The sequence below is a fragment of the Syngnathus typhle genome, linkage group LG3 (assembly GCF_033458585.1).
Source record: "Syngnathus typhle isolate RoL2023-S1 ecotype Sweden linkage group LG3, RoL_Styp_1.0, whole genome shotgun sequence".
NCBI lineage: Eukaryota > Metazoa > Chordata > Actinopteri > Syngnathiformes > Syngnathidae > Syngnathus > Syngnathus typhle.
Genome location: NC_083740.1, coordinates 24,172,899 through 24,189,879, shown reverse-complemented (window position 1 = coordinate 24,189,879; position 16,981 = coordinate 24,172,899). Strand labels below are relative to the sequence as shown.

The following is a 16,981-nucleotide window of genomic DNA, read 5'->3' as shown; positions in this document are numbered from 1 at the left end:
CACCACACGGCCCCAAGCACCAGCGTGGACTTCCATCTCTGGAGGTGGCACTTCCAGGCACGGAGGTGGAAGAGCGCTCCATAGAATAGGACCGGGCGTGGGTAAAAGCCATGTCCGAGCCCCATCCACCATCCCCGGATAGCCACACGGCCGAGCGCCGGCCCACAACTTCCATCCACGGAGGTGAAAGAGAGCTCCGTAGAGTAGGACTGGGCGTGCGTAAAAGCCATGTCCGAGCCCCATCCACCATCCCCGGACACCCACACGGCCGAGCGCCGGCCCACGACTTCCATCCACGGAGGTGAAAGAGAGCTCCGTAGAGTAGGACCGGGCGTGCGTAAAAGCTATGTCCGAGCCCCATCCACCGTGCCTGGACAGCCACCCGGCTGAGCGCCGGCCCCCGACTTCAATCCACGGAGGTGAAAGAGAGCTCCGTAGAGTAGAACCGGGCGTGCGTAAAAGCCATAATAGTTTTTCAAACCTTCTGTGTCACTTCAAATCATTAAAACCTTCAAACTCTTCGTCCTCCGTGTCACTTACAAACAAAGCCCCTAATGATGCTGGTAGTACGTGGGGCCCTTCGTCATCTTCGTCATCCCGTTATCGAATCTTTGTCCTTTATGTAAACAACCACCGCGCCGGGCCACTGACGTCACTTGAAATTCAAATTACAGTAATCCCTTGCTACATCGCGGTTCGTTTATCGCGTTTTTAGTTTGTTTGTTTTTTAATTATGAAGATTTGTGAAAAAACACATAAAAAATGTCAGAAAAAAACACTGGCCCCCGGGCCCCTTCACTTTATCAAATCTGGCCCTCCTTGCAAAAAGTTTGGACACCCCTAAATTAGGGGCAGTCTCGAGCCCTGTGAGATCACCAACACAGGACATGACACAAACAGTCACAACTGTGATAATGGAAACTCCTACAAACCAAATGTTCAGTGAGAGGCAGAATGAGCATACAAACTGACAGAAAATACAAATAATAAAGGTTTATAGTAAAAGACGAAAAATAAGACACCAGAGCCAGGTATTAGATTATTGAAATCTTTTAATATTTATGACTGGTCACCACAAGCAATTTTTCTAGCAGATCATGGATGGAAAAAAAAGTTACTTTCAAAACAAACACCATCTTAAAATAATTGCTTAAATGTTATCAGAGGCGTTAGAAATTCAGGCTTTTGCTAAATTTGATTTCATAGGAAGGAAATGGCTCAAAATTGGCATCCTCTCAGTATGTTTATCCCATTAAAGTGATACTTTACTGATTATGCAATTTTGAGGAGTACCGTAATTTTCGGACTATTAGTCGCACCGGAGTATAAGTCACACCAGCCATAAAATGCCCAAAAATGTGAAAAAAAAACATATATAAGTCGCTCCGGAGTATGTCGCATTTTGGGGGGCAAATCATTCGATAAAATCCAAAACCAAGAACAGACATGAACGAGCAACAACAGGCTAAACGATACGGTATGCTAACGTGACAAACACAAACGAGGAGCTGAGAACGGGCCTGACGTAACATTCAGTTGTTTAAAAAACTATTACATAAATCACACGTTTATAAAACCATCTGTGTCACTCCAATTCATTAAATCCACCGATCCTCCTTTGTCAACAATGCCGTGTGCCGCGCCGCAGTTCAAATTATTCCACAGGCCCATACAACGATATATAAACTATATTTTAAATAACTTTGACATAAACAACAATATTATCAAACCATTTGTGTCACTCCAAATCATTAAATCCATCGATCAAATTTCTCTTTCTTTATGTCATGCTGGTGACAGAGGACATGTCCAGAGGATATGGCGCTTTAAAGTGTTAATTACTTTATTTGATTTTTTCTCTCTATTTTTCATGTTTTTAATATGTTCAAGATAAAGATATCAAAGCATGTGAAGTGATCAACTATACTAAAAATAACATGTGAAGTGGTCAACTATACTTGTAAGTAAGTGATGTGTTAATGATCAAGTGAAAATGTGTGAAAAAAAACATATATAAGTCGCTCCTGAGTATAAGTCGCCCCCCCCCACCCAAACTATGAAAAAAAACGCGACTTATAGTCCGAAAATGACGGTAAAAGGTTGTCCATCCATCTTCTTCCACTTATAAAGAGTCAAGTTATGGGCCAAAAATAAGATAAAAAGTGCAATTGTTCTTTTATTAAAAACAAAACAAAGAAAACTAATCATTTTATGCGAGACCCAGTGCCACACAGTAGCATATAACAGTCAAAGGAAAGGCATTTCAAGCACATAACAGGCTGGTAAATATTCTTAACCTGTAACCTTTATCAATCACCCAGAATTACTTTTTTTCTAGCGGTAGTGAGGAGGAGATGCCATATTTTTTGACACACAAAAGGCTCAGATCTAAACGACCACATCCCAGTCAAAGCATGCATGAATGCATTCTATAATTGGTGCTTATCTATGTCCTTCAGTGTAGTCCATGAGTTGAGCAGTCTTTATACAGCCATGATGTTGTTTATTTCCCACCTTTGAGTCGTTTTACTGGTGTCACAGTTTGATATGAACACTTTGTGGAGCAAGTCTGAGCGATCTAAACATTTGCCTGAAAAAAAAAACAATATTTACATATTAAAATCAGCAGCAAAAACAATCACTGGTTAAATCATAGGAAAATAAAAGAATCATGATTTTTTTTATGGTAAATGGACTGCACTGCACTTTCTCAATACCGTATGATGCTCAGAGCACTTTACAATGCCTCACATTCAACCATTCACGCACACAATCACACACCAGTGAGCGGTTGCTGCCATATAAGGCACTGCAAGGCCACTTTTAAAGGACACATATCATGTAAAATCTGCGTTTTTTGCTTTTAAAATAATTTTCTAGTGTATCTGGAGTATCCAGGATTGTAGAAAAGTGTAATATAGCCCTCCAGTTGCTGTAGAGATACTGTTATGATCGTTTGGGGGGGGGGGTATTTTTTACTCAGTTCAGGTTTCTCCGTTTTCTATGATGTTTTTTTTTTATCTATTACATCACATTAGTTGGGCCAGGACAAACCAAACAAGGTAATGGGTGTTGCCATACGAAAATCCGAGTAATAAACATAGTGGATTTGCAAATCCGCCATATTTAAAACTAATCCGCCTTGTTTATTACTTAGTGAGACTTTTGTAGTCCAAACAACTCAAGGAGAGATCAAAATGTTCCGTTGTTGGATGCATCAATCCACACAAATTATTCCACAACATCAGAACCTCTATCGAGAAGGATTTGCCGAAAGACTTCATTTTGTTGATGGTTCACTTCTTTCAATCTATGGAAACGACGGGCACAATAAAGCAGTACGTTTGAGGTGACACAAAAAAACAACTGTATTTCACTTTAATAATAATGTGTCTATGCACTCGCCTGCACTGGCCCCACAGCCCCACAGCCCCACAGCATGATGGAACCACCACCAAATTTGACTGGGTAGCAACTGTTTGTCCGGCAATGCTGTGTTCTTCTTCCGCCATACATACCGACCCTTGTTATGTCCAAATAACTCAATTTTAGTTTCATTCGCCCACAACACCATATTCCAAAATGAAACTGGCTTGTCCAAATGTGCTTCAGCATACTTCAAGCGACTCTGTTTGTGGCATGTGCGCAGAAAAGGCTTCTACTGCATCACTCTCCAATACAGCATTTCCTTGTGCAGTGCACTAAATAATTGAAAACAGTGTCACCATATGCAGCAAGATCATGTTGTAGGTCTTTGGAGCTGCTCTGTGGGTTGACTTTGACTGTTCTCACCATCCTTTGCCTCTGCTTATCTGAGATTTTTCTTGGCCTGCCACTCCAGGCCTTAACTAGAACTGTGCCTGTGGTCTTCCATTTCCTCACGATGTTCCTCAGTACAAACTGACAGCTGAAATCTCTGAGCTAGCTTTTTATATCCTTCCACTAAACCAGGGGTCGGGAACCTATGGCTCGCGAGCCAGATATGGCTCTTTTGGCGACGATAAAAACGTTATTAAAAAGAATACATTAGTATACTCAAGAAATTGTTGGTCTTAATTAAAATACATGCATTTAATTTTATTTAACCTATCATTTTTTTAAATGGTATGGCTCTCACAGGAAATTATTTTTATAAAATGGGCATTTATGGCTCTGTCTGCCAAAAAGGTTCCCCATCCCTGCCCTAAACCATGACGTTGAACAATGTTTGCTTTCAGGTAATTTGTCAGTTGTTTTGAGGATCCCACGTTACCACTCTTCAAAAATGGCGCAAGTAGTCAGAAGAGGGTGTAGCAAACTAAGAAATTCAGCAAAGTCTATCAACCGATTAGACTCAAACTCAGTTTTATGTATATTAGATCACTCCACATGAAAGCGCTACTCATTAATGACCTCATTACAGACCATAATCTTAACATTTTTGTTTTTTGGGAGACCTGGTTAAAACCTAATGAATTGCTGCCGCTTGATGAGGCCTCACCTACAGATTTTGTGAGCTTGCATGTTGCGCGTCCTGGTAAGAAGGATGGTGGTGTAGCCCTCATCTCCAAATCCGATCTTAGACCCAGCCCTCGTTTGATTAATGCATTTAAACTTTTAAAGTTCTAGTTGTCCGATCCACAACTTTGCTGTCGTTTTATCTCGCTATTATCTCTCTGCCGACAGCGTAAGGAGGGCGCTTGCCGCTATCAACATCCGTTAGGCGGCGGGCCCTGACAACATCCTGGGTCGAGCGCTGAAGGACTGCGCTGGGGAGCTGATGGGTGTCTTCACGGACATCTTTATCATTTCCCTGCAGCAGGCCGTCGTGATTCAAGGCTGCTACCATTGTATCTGTGCCGAAGAAACCTGCTCCGTCCTGCTTCAATGACTACCGCCCCGTGGCACTTACGCCCATCATCATGAAGTGCTTTGAGCGGCTTGTCATGGAGCACAACTGATCCGTTCTCCCCCCCACCATAGACCCCTTCCAGTTTGCGTACCGTGCCAAACGGTCCTCTGAGGATGCCATCTGCTCTGCCCTCCACTCGGCCCTCACCCACCTGGAGAGAAGGGACTCGTATGTGAGATTGCTGTGTGTGGACTTCAGTTCTGCCTTCAACACCATTGTGCCACAACGTCTCATCAGCAAACTCGACAAGCTGGGCCTCAATACCTATCTCTGCAACTTCCTTTGTCAGAGGCCACAGGTGGTACGTGTTGGTGACAAAATCTCCGCACAGGGGCCCCCCAAGGCTGCGTGCTCAGTCCGCTGCTCTTCACCCTGCTGACGCATGACTGCACTGCAACCTACAGCGACAACCGCATTGTGAAGTTTGCTGACGGCACGACTCTGGTGGGTCTCATCACCAAGGGAGACGAGACTCATTACAGGTTGGAGGTTGACCTTCTGACCACGTGGTGCAGGGACAACAACCTCCTGCTGAACGTCGACAAGACCAAGGAGATTGTTGTTGACTTCCGGAAGGGTCACACCCAACACCTGCCGCTGACCATCGACGGTGCTGTGGTGGAGAGAGTGAGCAGCGCCAGGTTCCTGGGGGTGCACATCAGTGAGGATCTCTCCTGGTCCACCAACACCGCGTCACTGGCGAAGAAGGCCCAGCGCCGCCTGTACTTCCTGCGGAACCTCAGGCGAGCGAGCGCTCCTCCGGCCGTCATGACTACATTTTACCGCGGCACCATTGATTGATTGAATGATTGATTGAATATTTATTGATCCCCAGGGGTGGGGAAATTCAGGCCCCAGCAGTATTCATACCACAGAGTGGGTATACAAAAGACGCACAAATGGCATGAGCGCAACTCAACAGGCTCTCATAAGGCTGCCACACAACGGCGCCACAAAGAAAGCCAGAAAGTGCTCAAGATAAAAGAGAGCGTCCTCTCCAGCTGTATTGCTGTTTGGGGTGGTAGCTGCACTGACTACAACATGAAGGCCCTGCAGCGCATAGTGAACACGGCTGGTAAGATTATTGGTGCTTCACTCCCCTCCTTGAAAGACATTTACACCTCCCATTTCACCCGTAAGGCGACCACGATTGTGAGTGATGTGAGTCACCCCGCTCACTCTTTGTTTGATCTTCTGCCCAATGGGAAGAGGTACAGGCGCCTGCGCTCCCGCACCACCAGACTCACCAACAGCTTCATACTCCAGGCTGTTAGGATCTTGAACTCTCTCCCCTTTTCTGCGTAGCGTCCTGTACTTTGCGCTATTCTTACTGTCTGCTGTATGAACACTGGCTCAGTTTTGCTCCTCTTATTTATTGTGTTATTTGTTTATTATTTATTCATCACTCATATTATTTATTTATTATTTATTGTTTGTGTCTTTTTGTTTTTATTTTGTGTCGTATACTTGTATGTCTATCGTGTACTATGCCTCGTCACCGTGGGATAGAGGAAACGGAATTTCGGTTTCTTTGTGTGTCTTGACATATGAAGGGATTGACAATAAAGCAGACTTTGTATTTTTGACTTTGACTTATCTACCGTTAATCTGGTTTCCTGGAAGAATTTTCATAATTTGTGGCTGACCTGGTGACAAATGCAGATAATCTAATAGTTCTGGCGGATTTTAATAGCCATATAAATTTACCATCAGAGCCACTTACTGTGGCGTTTCAGACAATAATTGATACGTTCGGTTTTACGATGGCAATACCGGCAGCAACATGTAAAAATGGAAATACTTTAGATCTGGTAATATCCCGAGGATTGGCAACCTCAAATATAATGGTGCTGCCATTTACTACTGTTATGTCCGACTACTACCTGATAAAATTTTAAATTTTAGCTCCCTGTCAACAACAGGACCACAATCAAAGTATCGCAGCCGTAATATTACTCCATAACTGTGACTGCGGTCTCTGAGTTACTGCTGCTGGCCGCATTTCCCACTTAATTGATAATCTCACAATGCGGCTAAATTAAACCCCATCGACTCAGTAGCGTCTCTATGTCTTAAAACTTCATCAGGCATGGTGTGACAGCCTCCTGAAATACAAAAAAACACTCGTTTTAGCGAAATCATTATTTCTCTCGAATTACTGGTCTCAATAAAAACAATACTAAATACTTATTTGATACGGTGGTAAAGCTATCGCTACGGCAGCCAATCTCCGGTAGCTCCTCCCACTCATCTGACGAGTTCATGAAAATTTGCACTCGAAAGATTCAACCCATTAGGGATGAGATCATGATCACCATTCCAAACACTCAGTCAAGATCGCCGATTACGGAAGCTGAGAATCATGCAATATCCTTCTCAAATTTTGAAAACGTGTCCTTTGAAAGCCTTACACAACTGGTTAGCGCGGCTAAACAAACAGCGTGCTTACTCGAACCGCTTCCAGCCAAACTCCATCCATCCATTCTCCGAACCGCTTAGTCCCCACGGGGTTCGCGGGAGTGCTGGAGCCTATCCCAGCTGTCATCGGGCAGTAGGCGGGGGACACCCTGAACCGGTTGCCAGCTAATCGCAAGGCACACAGAGACAACCATTTGCACTCGCACTCACACCTAGGGACAATTTGGAGTCCTCAATCGGCCCACCAAGCATGTTTTTGGGATGTGGGAGGAAACCGGAGTGCCCGGAGAAAACCCATGCGGGCCCGGGGAGAACATGCAAACTCCACACAGGGAGGGACGGAGGTGGAATCGAACCCGCACCCTCCTAACTGTGAGGCGGACGTGCTACCCAGTGCGCCACCGAGCCGCCCATCCAGCCAAACTTGTTAAAGAGGAATTGCAGATTTTAGGACCGTCCGTCTTAAAAATAATTTAGCTGTCTGTCTCCTTTGGTAGTGTGCTAACAGCCTTTAAAAGCGCTTTTAGTAAACCGCTACTTCAGCGACCAAACCTTGACCCGGACCGTCTCAGTAATTATAGGCCAGTTTCAATTCTCCTGTAGATAGCAAAAATTCTTGAAAAAGTAGTAGCGCAGCAGCTTAATAGTCACTAACGATCAATTTGAACGGTTTCAGTCTGGTTTTACAGCTAACCACTCCACCAAGACAGCACTTGCTAAAGTGACCAATAATCTCCTTTTAGCTATGGATTCAAACATCTCATCAGTACTATTAGAGCTTCAGACCACCTATCTGTAATGCTAATCCCTGTTTACAGGCCCCTGCTGATAAGAGCAAAACCTACAGTGAAGCAGGTGAGGGTGTGGTCTGAGGGGGCCATGGAGGCGCTTTGAGTGCTCTGACTGGGACATGTTCAGATCAGCAGCGACATATGACAATCAGATCGACATTGATGAGTACGCCATGACGGTGTCAGCCTACATCAGCAAATGCACCGAGGACGTCAGCACCACTAAGAACATCATCACCCGAGCCAACCAACGACCCTGGATGACTGAGGAGGTACGTCATACGCTGCGAGCACGGAACGCGGCCTTCAAGTCTGGCGACAAGGAGGCACTGAGGACAGCGAGAGCCAACTTGAACCGTGCCATCAGGTTAGCGAAGCAAAGCCACAGTCGAAAAATTCAGGATTTTTTCTACGACGCCAATAACACCAGGAGCATGTGGCAAGGCATATGGGCGATTACTGACTACAACTTACCCTCCTCCCCGGTGGGTGAGGGTGATGCTGACTTCCTGAATGGTCTAAATCAGTGGTCCCCAACCACCGGGCAGCGGACCGGTACCGGTCCGAGGGTCACTTGGTACCGGGCCGCCAAGCCGCACAGAAAAAAATAAAAATTATCGACGATCAATTAATTCAGGTCAAGACACTCGTCCCGGTCACGTGACATGTTTCCCCAGTCGAGCCCGCAAAGCTAATATGTGGCGACAGGCTAACTAACCAGGCAATGAAGCATTCAAAACTGCTTCAACACATGGAGACCAAGCATCCTGCAATAAAAGACAAACCTTAATCACTTCGGGTGTCATTGTCTCCGATTACGTCTAGATGGGACCGGCTCGTTTCTGAGAAACAAACTCAGTGCTCCCACTAATTCAACGTAATGGTGAGTTTTATTTTTGTCATTTGTACTTGTTTTTATGTCAGTTGTATCATTTTATTTCATCGTATTTATATATTTATTATAAATGTATTATTTATTTATATAAATGTATTATTTATTTATATAAATGCCGGTCCGCGAAAATATTTCTGACATGTAACCGGTCCGTGGCGCAAAAAAGGTTGGGGACCACTGGTCTAAATAACTTCTTTGGGCGGTTTGAGGCACTGAACAGCACTCCGGCAGTTAAATCTGTTCCCCATCAGGACAAGGAGGCACTCTGCCTTGACTCAGCAGACGTGTTGAAGACTCTGAGAAGAATCAACCCACGTAAGGCCCCAGGCCCTGATAACATACCTGGGCGGGTGTTCAAGGAATGTGCAGGTCAGCTGGCTGGTGTCATCACAAACATTTTTAACATCTCGCTGGACCAAGCCACAGTGCCTGTATGCTTCAAGGCTGCCTCCATCATTCCGGTGCCAAAGAAACCTCAAATCACCTCGTTTAACGACTACAGACCTGTGGCACTGACTCGAAAAGCTGCTCAAAGACCACATCGTCACCAGACTCCCCCCAACATTCGACCCGTTCCAGTTTGCCTACCGGAAGAACCGCTCTACTGAGGATGTCATCTCCTCCGTTCTTCGCCCACGTGCGGTTGCTGTTCCTGGACTTCAGTTCAGCGTTTAACACCAACATTTCACAGCATCTGGTTGGAAAACTGGAACGCCTGGGCTTCAGCACCCCCCTTCGGAACTGGCTGCTAGACTTCCTCACCAACAGACCTCAGTCAGTCCGGGTTGGACAGAACACCTCAGATGTCATCACCCTCAGCACAGGCTCTCCTTAGGGCTGCGTCCTGAGCCCCCTGCTGTTCACCCTGATGACACACGACTGCGTCCCCAGGTTCACCACCAATCACATCGTGAAGTTTGCAGACGACACAACGGTGGTGGGCCTCATCAGTGACAACGACGACCTGGACTACAGAGTGGAGGTGAAGCAGTTGGTGGGCTGGTGCAGAGACAATGGCCTGATCCTGAATGTGGAGAAGACGAAGGAGATCATCGTCGACTTCATTAACAACCAGCCTCACCACGCTCCACTGATCATCAACAGCTCAGCTGTGGAGGTGGTCAGCAGCACTAAATTCCTGGGGGTCCACATCACAGACGACCTCACTTGGACTGGGAACACCTCGACACTGGTCAAGAGGGCTTGTACTTCCTGCGGTGGATGAGGAGAGCCCACCTGCCCCCACCCATCATGAGGACGTTCTACCGAAGCACCATAGAGAGCATTCTGACAAGCTGTCACTCGGTGTGGTGTGGGGGTTGCAGCGCCTCCGATTGGAAGAACGTAAGGAGAGTGGTGAGGACAGCAGAGAGGATCATCGGGGCTCCTCTTCCCTCCATTCAGGACTTGTCATCCCAGCGCTGCGTGTCCCGACCCCGTAATATTATCAGTGACCCATCACACCGCCACCAAGGTCTGTTCTCCCTGCTACCCTCTGGGAAGAGGTTTCGCAGCATCCGCTGCAGGTCCACCAGGTTCTGCAACAGTTTTTCCCTACTGTCGTCAGACTGTTGAACAGTCAACTTAGCATTCCTCTGCGCACTTTGTAATTATTGTTTTTGTTTCCTGCACTGTTTACATGCTTTATCACTGCTGCACTCATACTTATCTTATTTCATATTTCTATAGTAATGTAACTATTTATTCAGCCGAAATATCATTTCATTGTGGAGAGCCGTATGCAACGAAATTTCGTTTTGTGTGCACCAAGTGTTCACACAGATGAGAGAACTTTATCGCATTACCCCAATATTAGCCAATTTACATTGGCTTCCGGTCTAAGATGCAACTTCAAGGGTTTTATATTAACCTACAAAATACTGAATAGCTTAGTGCCTTCGTATCTCGTCAACCTAGTTGTACCTTACGTTCCATCCCGAAATCTTGGTTTGCAAAACACTAGACGTTTAGTGACCCCGAGGGCCAAAAAGACGTCCACAGGGTCTACAGCAGTGGTTCATAACGTGGATTCGATCAAACCCTGGGGTTCGGTGAGTCGGTCTCAGGGGTTCGGCAGAGCCTCCACTGCGGAGGTCCGAACACACCTGATTTATCGTGTAGATTCATGGTAACGCATATCTGAACTAGTCTCGCAAAGGCACACTGATTGGCAGGTATGTAGTTTGTAGCTTAGTGAGCACATGCATTGTGTCGGTTTTGTTCTTTGAACAAGTTGATGATCATGCATGGCATATTTTGTGCACCAGCAAAAACATATATTTTCTAATTTTTCACTTAAGAGGCGTTTGGTGAATGCGCATATGAAACTGTTGGGGTTCGGTACCCCCAACATGGTTAAGAACCACTGGTCTAGCGCCTAGGTGTCAAAGTCAAGGCCCAGGGGCCAGCTATGTTGGCAGGATCCTCGAGGGTGCATGGGTGTTCGCTTAACCAGTCCACATGTGTTTTGTGGACCTGGAGAAGGCGTTTGACCGTGTCCCTCGAGACGTTCTGTAGGGGGTGCTTTGGGAGTACGGGTTGCCGAGCCCACTGATAAGAGCAGTTCGGTCCCTTTATCATCGATGCCAGAGTTTGGTCCGCATTTCTGGCAGTAAGTCAGATTCGTGTCCAGTGAGGTTTGGATTCCGCCAAGACTGCACTTTGTCACAATTTAATTTGTCTTCACGGGGCACATAAAAGGATGATTGGCGACAAAGACATGACACATTCTTGCTTCATTACTGATGTAAGATAGGACCACTTGAGAGTCAGTCCAGGAAAACTCTCCATCAATCTTCATCCCAAGCTTGTTTCTTCGCATGACATTTGATCTCGCAGCGACCGCCGCTGCTGAGAGTTCGAGTCTTGGAATGCTGGAAAGTTTCGTGGGTGCAACTCTGGCCTTTGTAACAGTTTTACCAAAGTCTCGTGGTTGGTAACATCTTGGTATGGAAACTTCCTTCAGACTTTGGAGACCCTCTTTCCATTCCTCCCAGCGTGGGCTTAAGTCTTCAGGAAGTGGGTCATCCCATGCGATGCCTCTGCGACAGAGTTCCTGAAGTATGCATTTTCCGGTTAGGATGAATGGTGCCACAAATCCAACTGGATCGTACAGGAAAGCGATGACTGATAGGATCCTGCAGCGCGTGGAGGATTTCATCTGTAGGTTCATATCAAAGTTGAAGATCTCATTTTCGAGTGACCACTGACTTCCGAGTGCACGTTCTGCTGGTGCGGCATGTAGATCGACGTTGAGGGGTTCGGATGTCACTGCTGTTTATGCTGTGTCCACAGAGTTCAGAACCTTTCTGTCATTTGAGTTGAACTTGTGGAGACGCAGACCTCCTTTCTTGCACAACTCTTGTGCATCAGCAATCAGCTCTTTGGCTTCTTCTATGGTGGGGACACTGATGGCGTAGAAGTTCTTTTCGATGAAGGCTGACGCCGTTGGATAATCATCTTTGTGTTGGTGAGCCAGCTACTTTAGGCCGAAGTTGGCACATCCAGGTGACGAAGCGGCGGCGAATAGGTGGACAGCCATGCGATACTCTTGAGGCTCCTTTCCAAATCTCCACCCTCCCACCAGAGAAACCGTAAGTAGTCCCGTAGTTCAGGAGACACGTAGAACTGATGGAACATATTCTCGATGTCACAGAATATGGCTACGGGTTCCTTCCTGATGCGACAGAGTACTCCGAAGAGGGGATTGATCAGGTCAGGTCCCGTGAGCAACGTATCATACAATGAGACTCCACAAAACTTTGCTGAACAGTCGAAGACGACCCTTAGCTTCTCGGGCTTCTTGGGGTGGAACACACCATGGTGTGGTATGTACCATTCGGTCTGCTCTTTTCCCATTGTTGGGGCTGGCTCTGCATCACCTTTCTTGATAATTTCCTCACTGAAGGACTTGTACTGAACATAATACTGCTTGCTATTCTTTAGCTTTTTCTTCAGGTACTGGAGTCGGATTTCTGCCAACTTCTTAATTGTTTGGCAGAGAAGGGTCTGTGCTCTTGAAGGGGAGGGGCATTTCGTAGTGTCCATCTTCCCTTTGAATAATGTTGTCACTCAGCAGCTGGATGAAGCGAACATCAACTTGTGACACATACTTGTCTTTGTCTGCATAGTTCCTCTCGTTAAATTCCAACTGCAACACCTTCAGCATGTCAATGGCTGACAGTGCTGGCATATCTTTTACTGCAACTCTATTATTGTCCATTAAACTACATGGACTGATTTTGCCTGAGTGCTGATTGAAGAATGAATTCTGATGACCAGTAGATGGCGGTCTTCTACTACAAGAAGGGAGGACGGCAGATTAATGCAGAAGTCTTTGGAAGTGTTTGCTCCACACACGACCTGCTCATCCAGTCGGTGCTGACCGGGTCCCTCGCCTTGGCCTCGCAGCTGCACCCCCTGTGGGAAGTCCGCTCCCTCGTGCTCGTCGGAATCAACAACCTTCGCCGTGCCAGCCCCATGGTGACCATCTGCACGTACCCCGACTGGGTGCCAAGGACGCTGCTCACACGTTTGCCTGTTTTGTGATGTTTTACCAATTCATGACCACGGTCCATTGGGCGCCGTTGAAATTGACTGCCCTCACACCTGTTTATGGACCCCGTAGAGGCTATTTTGAGTGTTTTGGGGTGTTCTTTGGTATTGAGGGGGGCTGGTTGGCCGCTGTTACTTCTTTCCTTTGTCTTGTTGTTTTGCTTTGATGACTTTTAACTTTCGCACTTACTGGCTTTCTTTGTGGCGCCGTTGTGTGGTATGAATACTGCTGGGGCCTGAATTCCCCCACCCCGTGATCAATAAAGTTTCAATCAATCAATCAATCAATCAATCAATCAATCAATCAATCAATCAATCAAGCAAGCAAGCAAGCAATCAATGCATGCATTTACCGAAGAGGAGCTGCTGGAAATATGTGCTTTTCTCAACATACCTGGAAATGTGAAACAGACAAACACGCATGTCGTTGATGATTCAAATTATGAAGCATCTTGAAAGAGACGAACTCGTGGAGCAACTGAGGGACAAAGATTTGCACCATCTAATACAAGTGAACGGTGGATTTTAGCCACTTGACAGAAGATCAGAAACAGGTAGCCAGGGAGCTGCTAAAGTAAGAATACCACTCCTCAAGGTCGGACAGTGACATTGGCTGTATTGACAGATTGCAAATGACCATCTCGCTCAAAGATCCCAAACCAGTCAAAGGTACGCTGGGGCCCCAGCCACTGTTCCAGGAGATGAAGGTCTCCCTCCACGACCCGATAGCACAGGGCTGGGTGAGGGAGTCTAATTATTCATACTTGTCACCTGTTGTGTGTGTTAGAAAAAAAGATGGCACCCTACGATTGTCCATTGTGTATAGATTATGGAGACTTATACAAAAAAGATGCCTCCTGACCGTCAGCCAATCCCTCGAGTTCAAGACATCATGGACAGCTTACGTGGTAACTCCTGGTTCTCCATCCTCGACCAAGGAAAAGCTTGCCATCAGAGATTTATGTCTGAAGAAAGTAGACCAGTGATAGTTTTTGATATCCCACGGGGACTTTATGAGTGGATTTATTTTTTTATTTATAGTGGATCATAAATGCCCCTGTAAGTCTTGAAGTGCCTCAGAGAATTTGGCATCAAACTCAAATCAAGTGTGATCTCTTTTAATTTGAGGTTTGTCTGTATAGTCTCTGCAGATGGTAGTAGGGTTAATCTAGTAGATTTGGAAGCTGTCCACTTCTTGAAAGACATCAAACCAAACACTGTAGGTCACCAAAGGAAAATTCTTGGTCTACTCACTTACTACAGACATATCGAAGATTTTGCCAGAAAGGTTAGTTGTCTGTATGACTTTCTGAAAGCAGAACCGAGTAGTAACAATAGAAAAGCAGACAAAGCAAAGTGAGAGAACGCTACTAATGTCGTGCCTTCACATAAACCAATTACGTGGACCGACCAGCACTAGCACATACTCGAATAGTTAATTGTCTACTCCACCCGCCAGTATTAGGTTTCCCAGATTTCATTCAACCATTCATTTTACACTGATGCTTCACATCAAGCGTTAGGTGCACACTGTGTCAGGGGCAGAGGCCAGTAAGCTCCAGTCCTCGAGGACCGATGTCCTGCATCTTTTCTCCGTCTCACTGTTGCAACACACCTGAGTCAAATAAACAGGAGTGTTATCCAGCTTCTGCAGACCTTGCCAATTCTTTTGAGTCATCGAGGAACAGAGTTGCCGACCCATGCCTTAGAGTGACTGCCTATGACTCTCGCACATCAAGAGCAGCTGGGAACTATCACCATCGTGCAAGAATGCTGGAATCTTTAGCACTAAAATAATAATAATAATAATAACAATAATTCATTAAATTTGTATAGCGCTTTTCAAAAACAAGGCAAAGACATACATGAAGGGAGGGGGAGGGGGACGGGGAAGAGACAATGGGATAAAATTAAGAAGAGGAAACCAGTTATGGGTAGGGGAGGTCATAGGCTTGAGAGAAGAGGTACGTTTTTAGACGGGACTTAAATTTGGGGAGTGTGGGTGAGTCACAGACAGACTATGGGAGAGAGTTCCAGAATCAGGGTGATGTGCAGGAGAAGGCTCTGTCACCGAAGGATTTGAGTTTAGATTTTGCGACTGTCAGACGTGAAGTATTGGAGGATCGGAGAGGACGGTTGGGGCAGTAGGGGACAAGGAGGCCGGATAGGTAAGTGGGAGCCAGGTGGTGAAGGGCTTTGAAGGTGAGGAGGAGTATCTTGAAGATGATATGCTCCTTAATAGGGAGCCAGTGAAGAGAGTGGAGTGATGTGTTCACAGGACCGGGTGTGGGTAAGGAGGCGGGCAGCAGAGTTTTGGACGAGTTGAAGTCTATGGCAGTGCTTCTCAATTATTTTCTGTTACGCCCCCCCCTAGCAAGAAGAAATCTATTCGCGCCCCCCCTCCCCACCGTGACTATCCTAACTTGTCTTGTAAGTCGTAAAATGTTGCACTGTCGCAAACGTGACAGAAGTAACAATGAGAGCGCCACTGCCCCCTGCTGTAGTAAACGCGCAATTACACTTTATTCTAGTACTGCCAAAAAAAAAGCCTGTTCCCCAGGGTCACACGCGCCCCCCCCCCAGGAATAGCACCGCGCCCCCCAAGGGGGGCGCGCCCCACTATTTGAGAAGCACTGGTCTATGGAGTGAGTGAGCAGTGATTCCAGTGAGAAGGGAGTTGCAGTAGTCAAGCCGGGTTGAGATGAAGGCGTGGATGAGGGATTCAGCGGCAGAGAGAGAGAGGCAGTGCAGGATTTTGGCGATGCGTTGGAGGTGGAAGTAGGAGGTCTTAACAACTGAGCTAACATGAGGCTGGAAGGACAGTGTGGGGTCAAGAATAACGGTAAGGTTGCGTGCCAGAGGGGAGGGAGTGATGTTTGAGGAGTCAATGGTGAGTGTGATGGATCAAGTTTAATTAAGGGAGGATTTAGTGCCTATGAGGAGGAGCTCTGTTTTGTCACTGTTGAGTTTGAGAAAGTTGTGGGTCAGCCATGTTTTTATTGTAGAGATGCAGGTTTCAAAGTGGGTGAGGGAAGGGTTACGGGTTGGTGTGGTACGTTTCTAGATCTGGCAGTGGAAGTCCAGATTGAGTTTGCGGAATACATTACCAAGGGGAAAGAGGTAACAGATGAAAAGGAGGGGGCCAAGAACTGAGCCTTGGGGGACCCCTTGTGTAACTGGGGAGAGGATGGATATGTGACCGGAGAGAGAGATGAACTGGTTTCTGTTGGCGAGATAGGAGGTGAGCCAGTTGAGTGCAGTGCCCTCAACACCTAGTTGGCACAGCCTTTGGAGGAGGATGGAATGGTTAACAGTGTCAAAGGCTGCACTAAGGTCAAGTAGTAGTAGGATGTTGACGGCACCAGAGTCTGCAGCAATGAGGAGATCCTTGGTGACTTTAACAAGAGCTGTTTCGGTGCTGTGAAGTGGGCG

The 16,981-nt window shown here is 46.4% G+C and overlaps 1 protein-coding gene across 4 annotated transcripts in view; it reads right to left on the bottom strand.

The window, feature by feature from the left end:
* Positions 1-1,034: 1,034 nt before the first annotated feature.
* The window catches only part of LOC133151703 (N-acetylgalactosaminyltransferase 7-like), a 256,760-nt gene continuing 240,813 nt past the window's right edge, over positions 1,035-16,981 (bottom strand). For all 4 annotated transcript variants that reach the window (XM_061274943.1, XM_061274945.1, XM_061274948.1 and 1 more), the window contains one exon: positions 1,035-2,590. In XM_061274943.1, the coding sequence (XP_061130927.1) occupies positions 2,484-2,590 (107 nt within the window). In that variant the 3' untranslated portion in view covers positions 1,035-2,483. The remainder of the gene's footprint in view (positions 2,591-16,981) is intronic.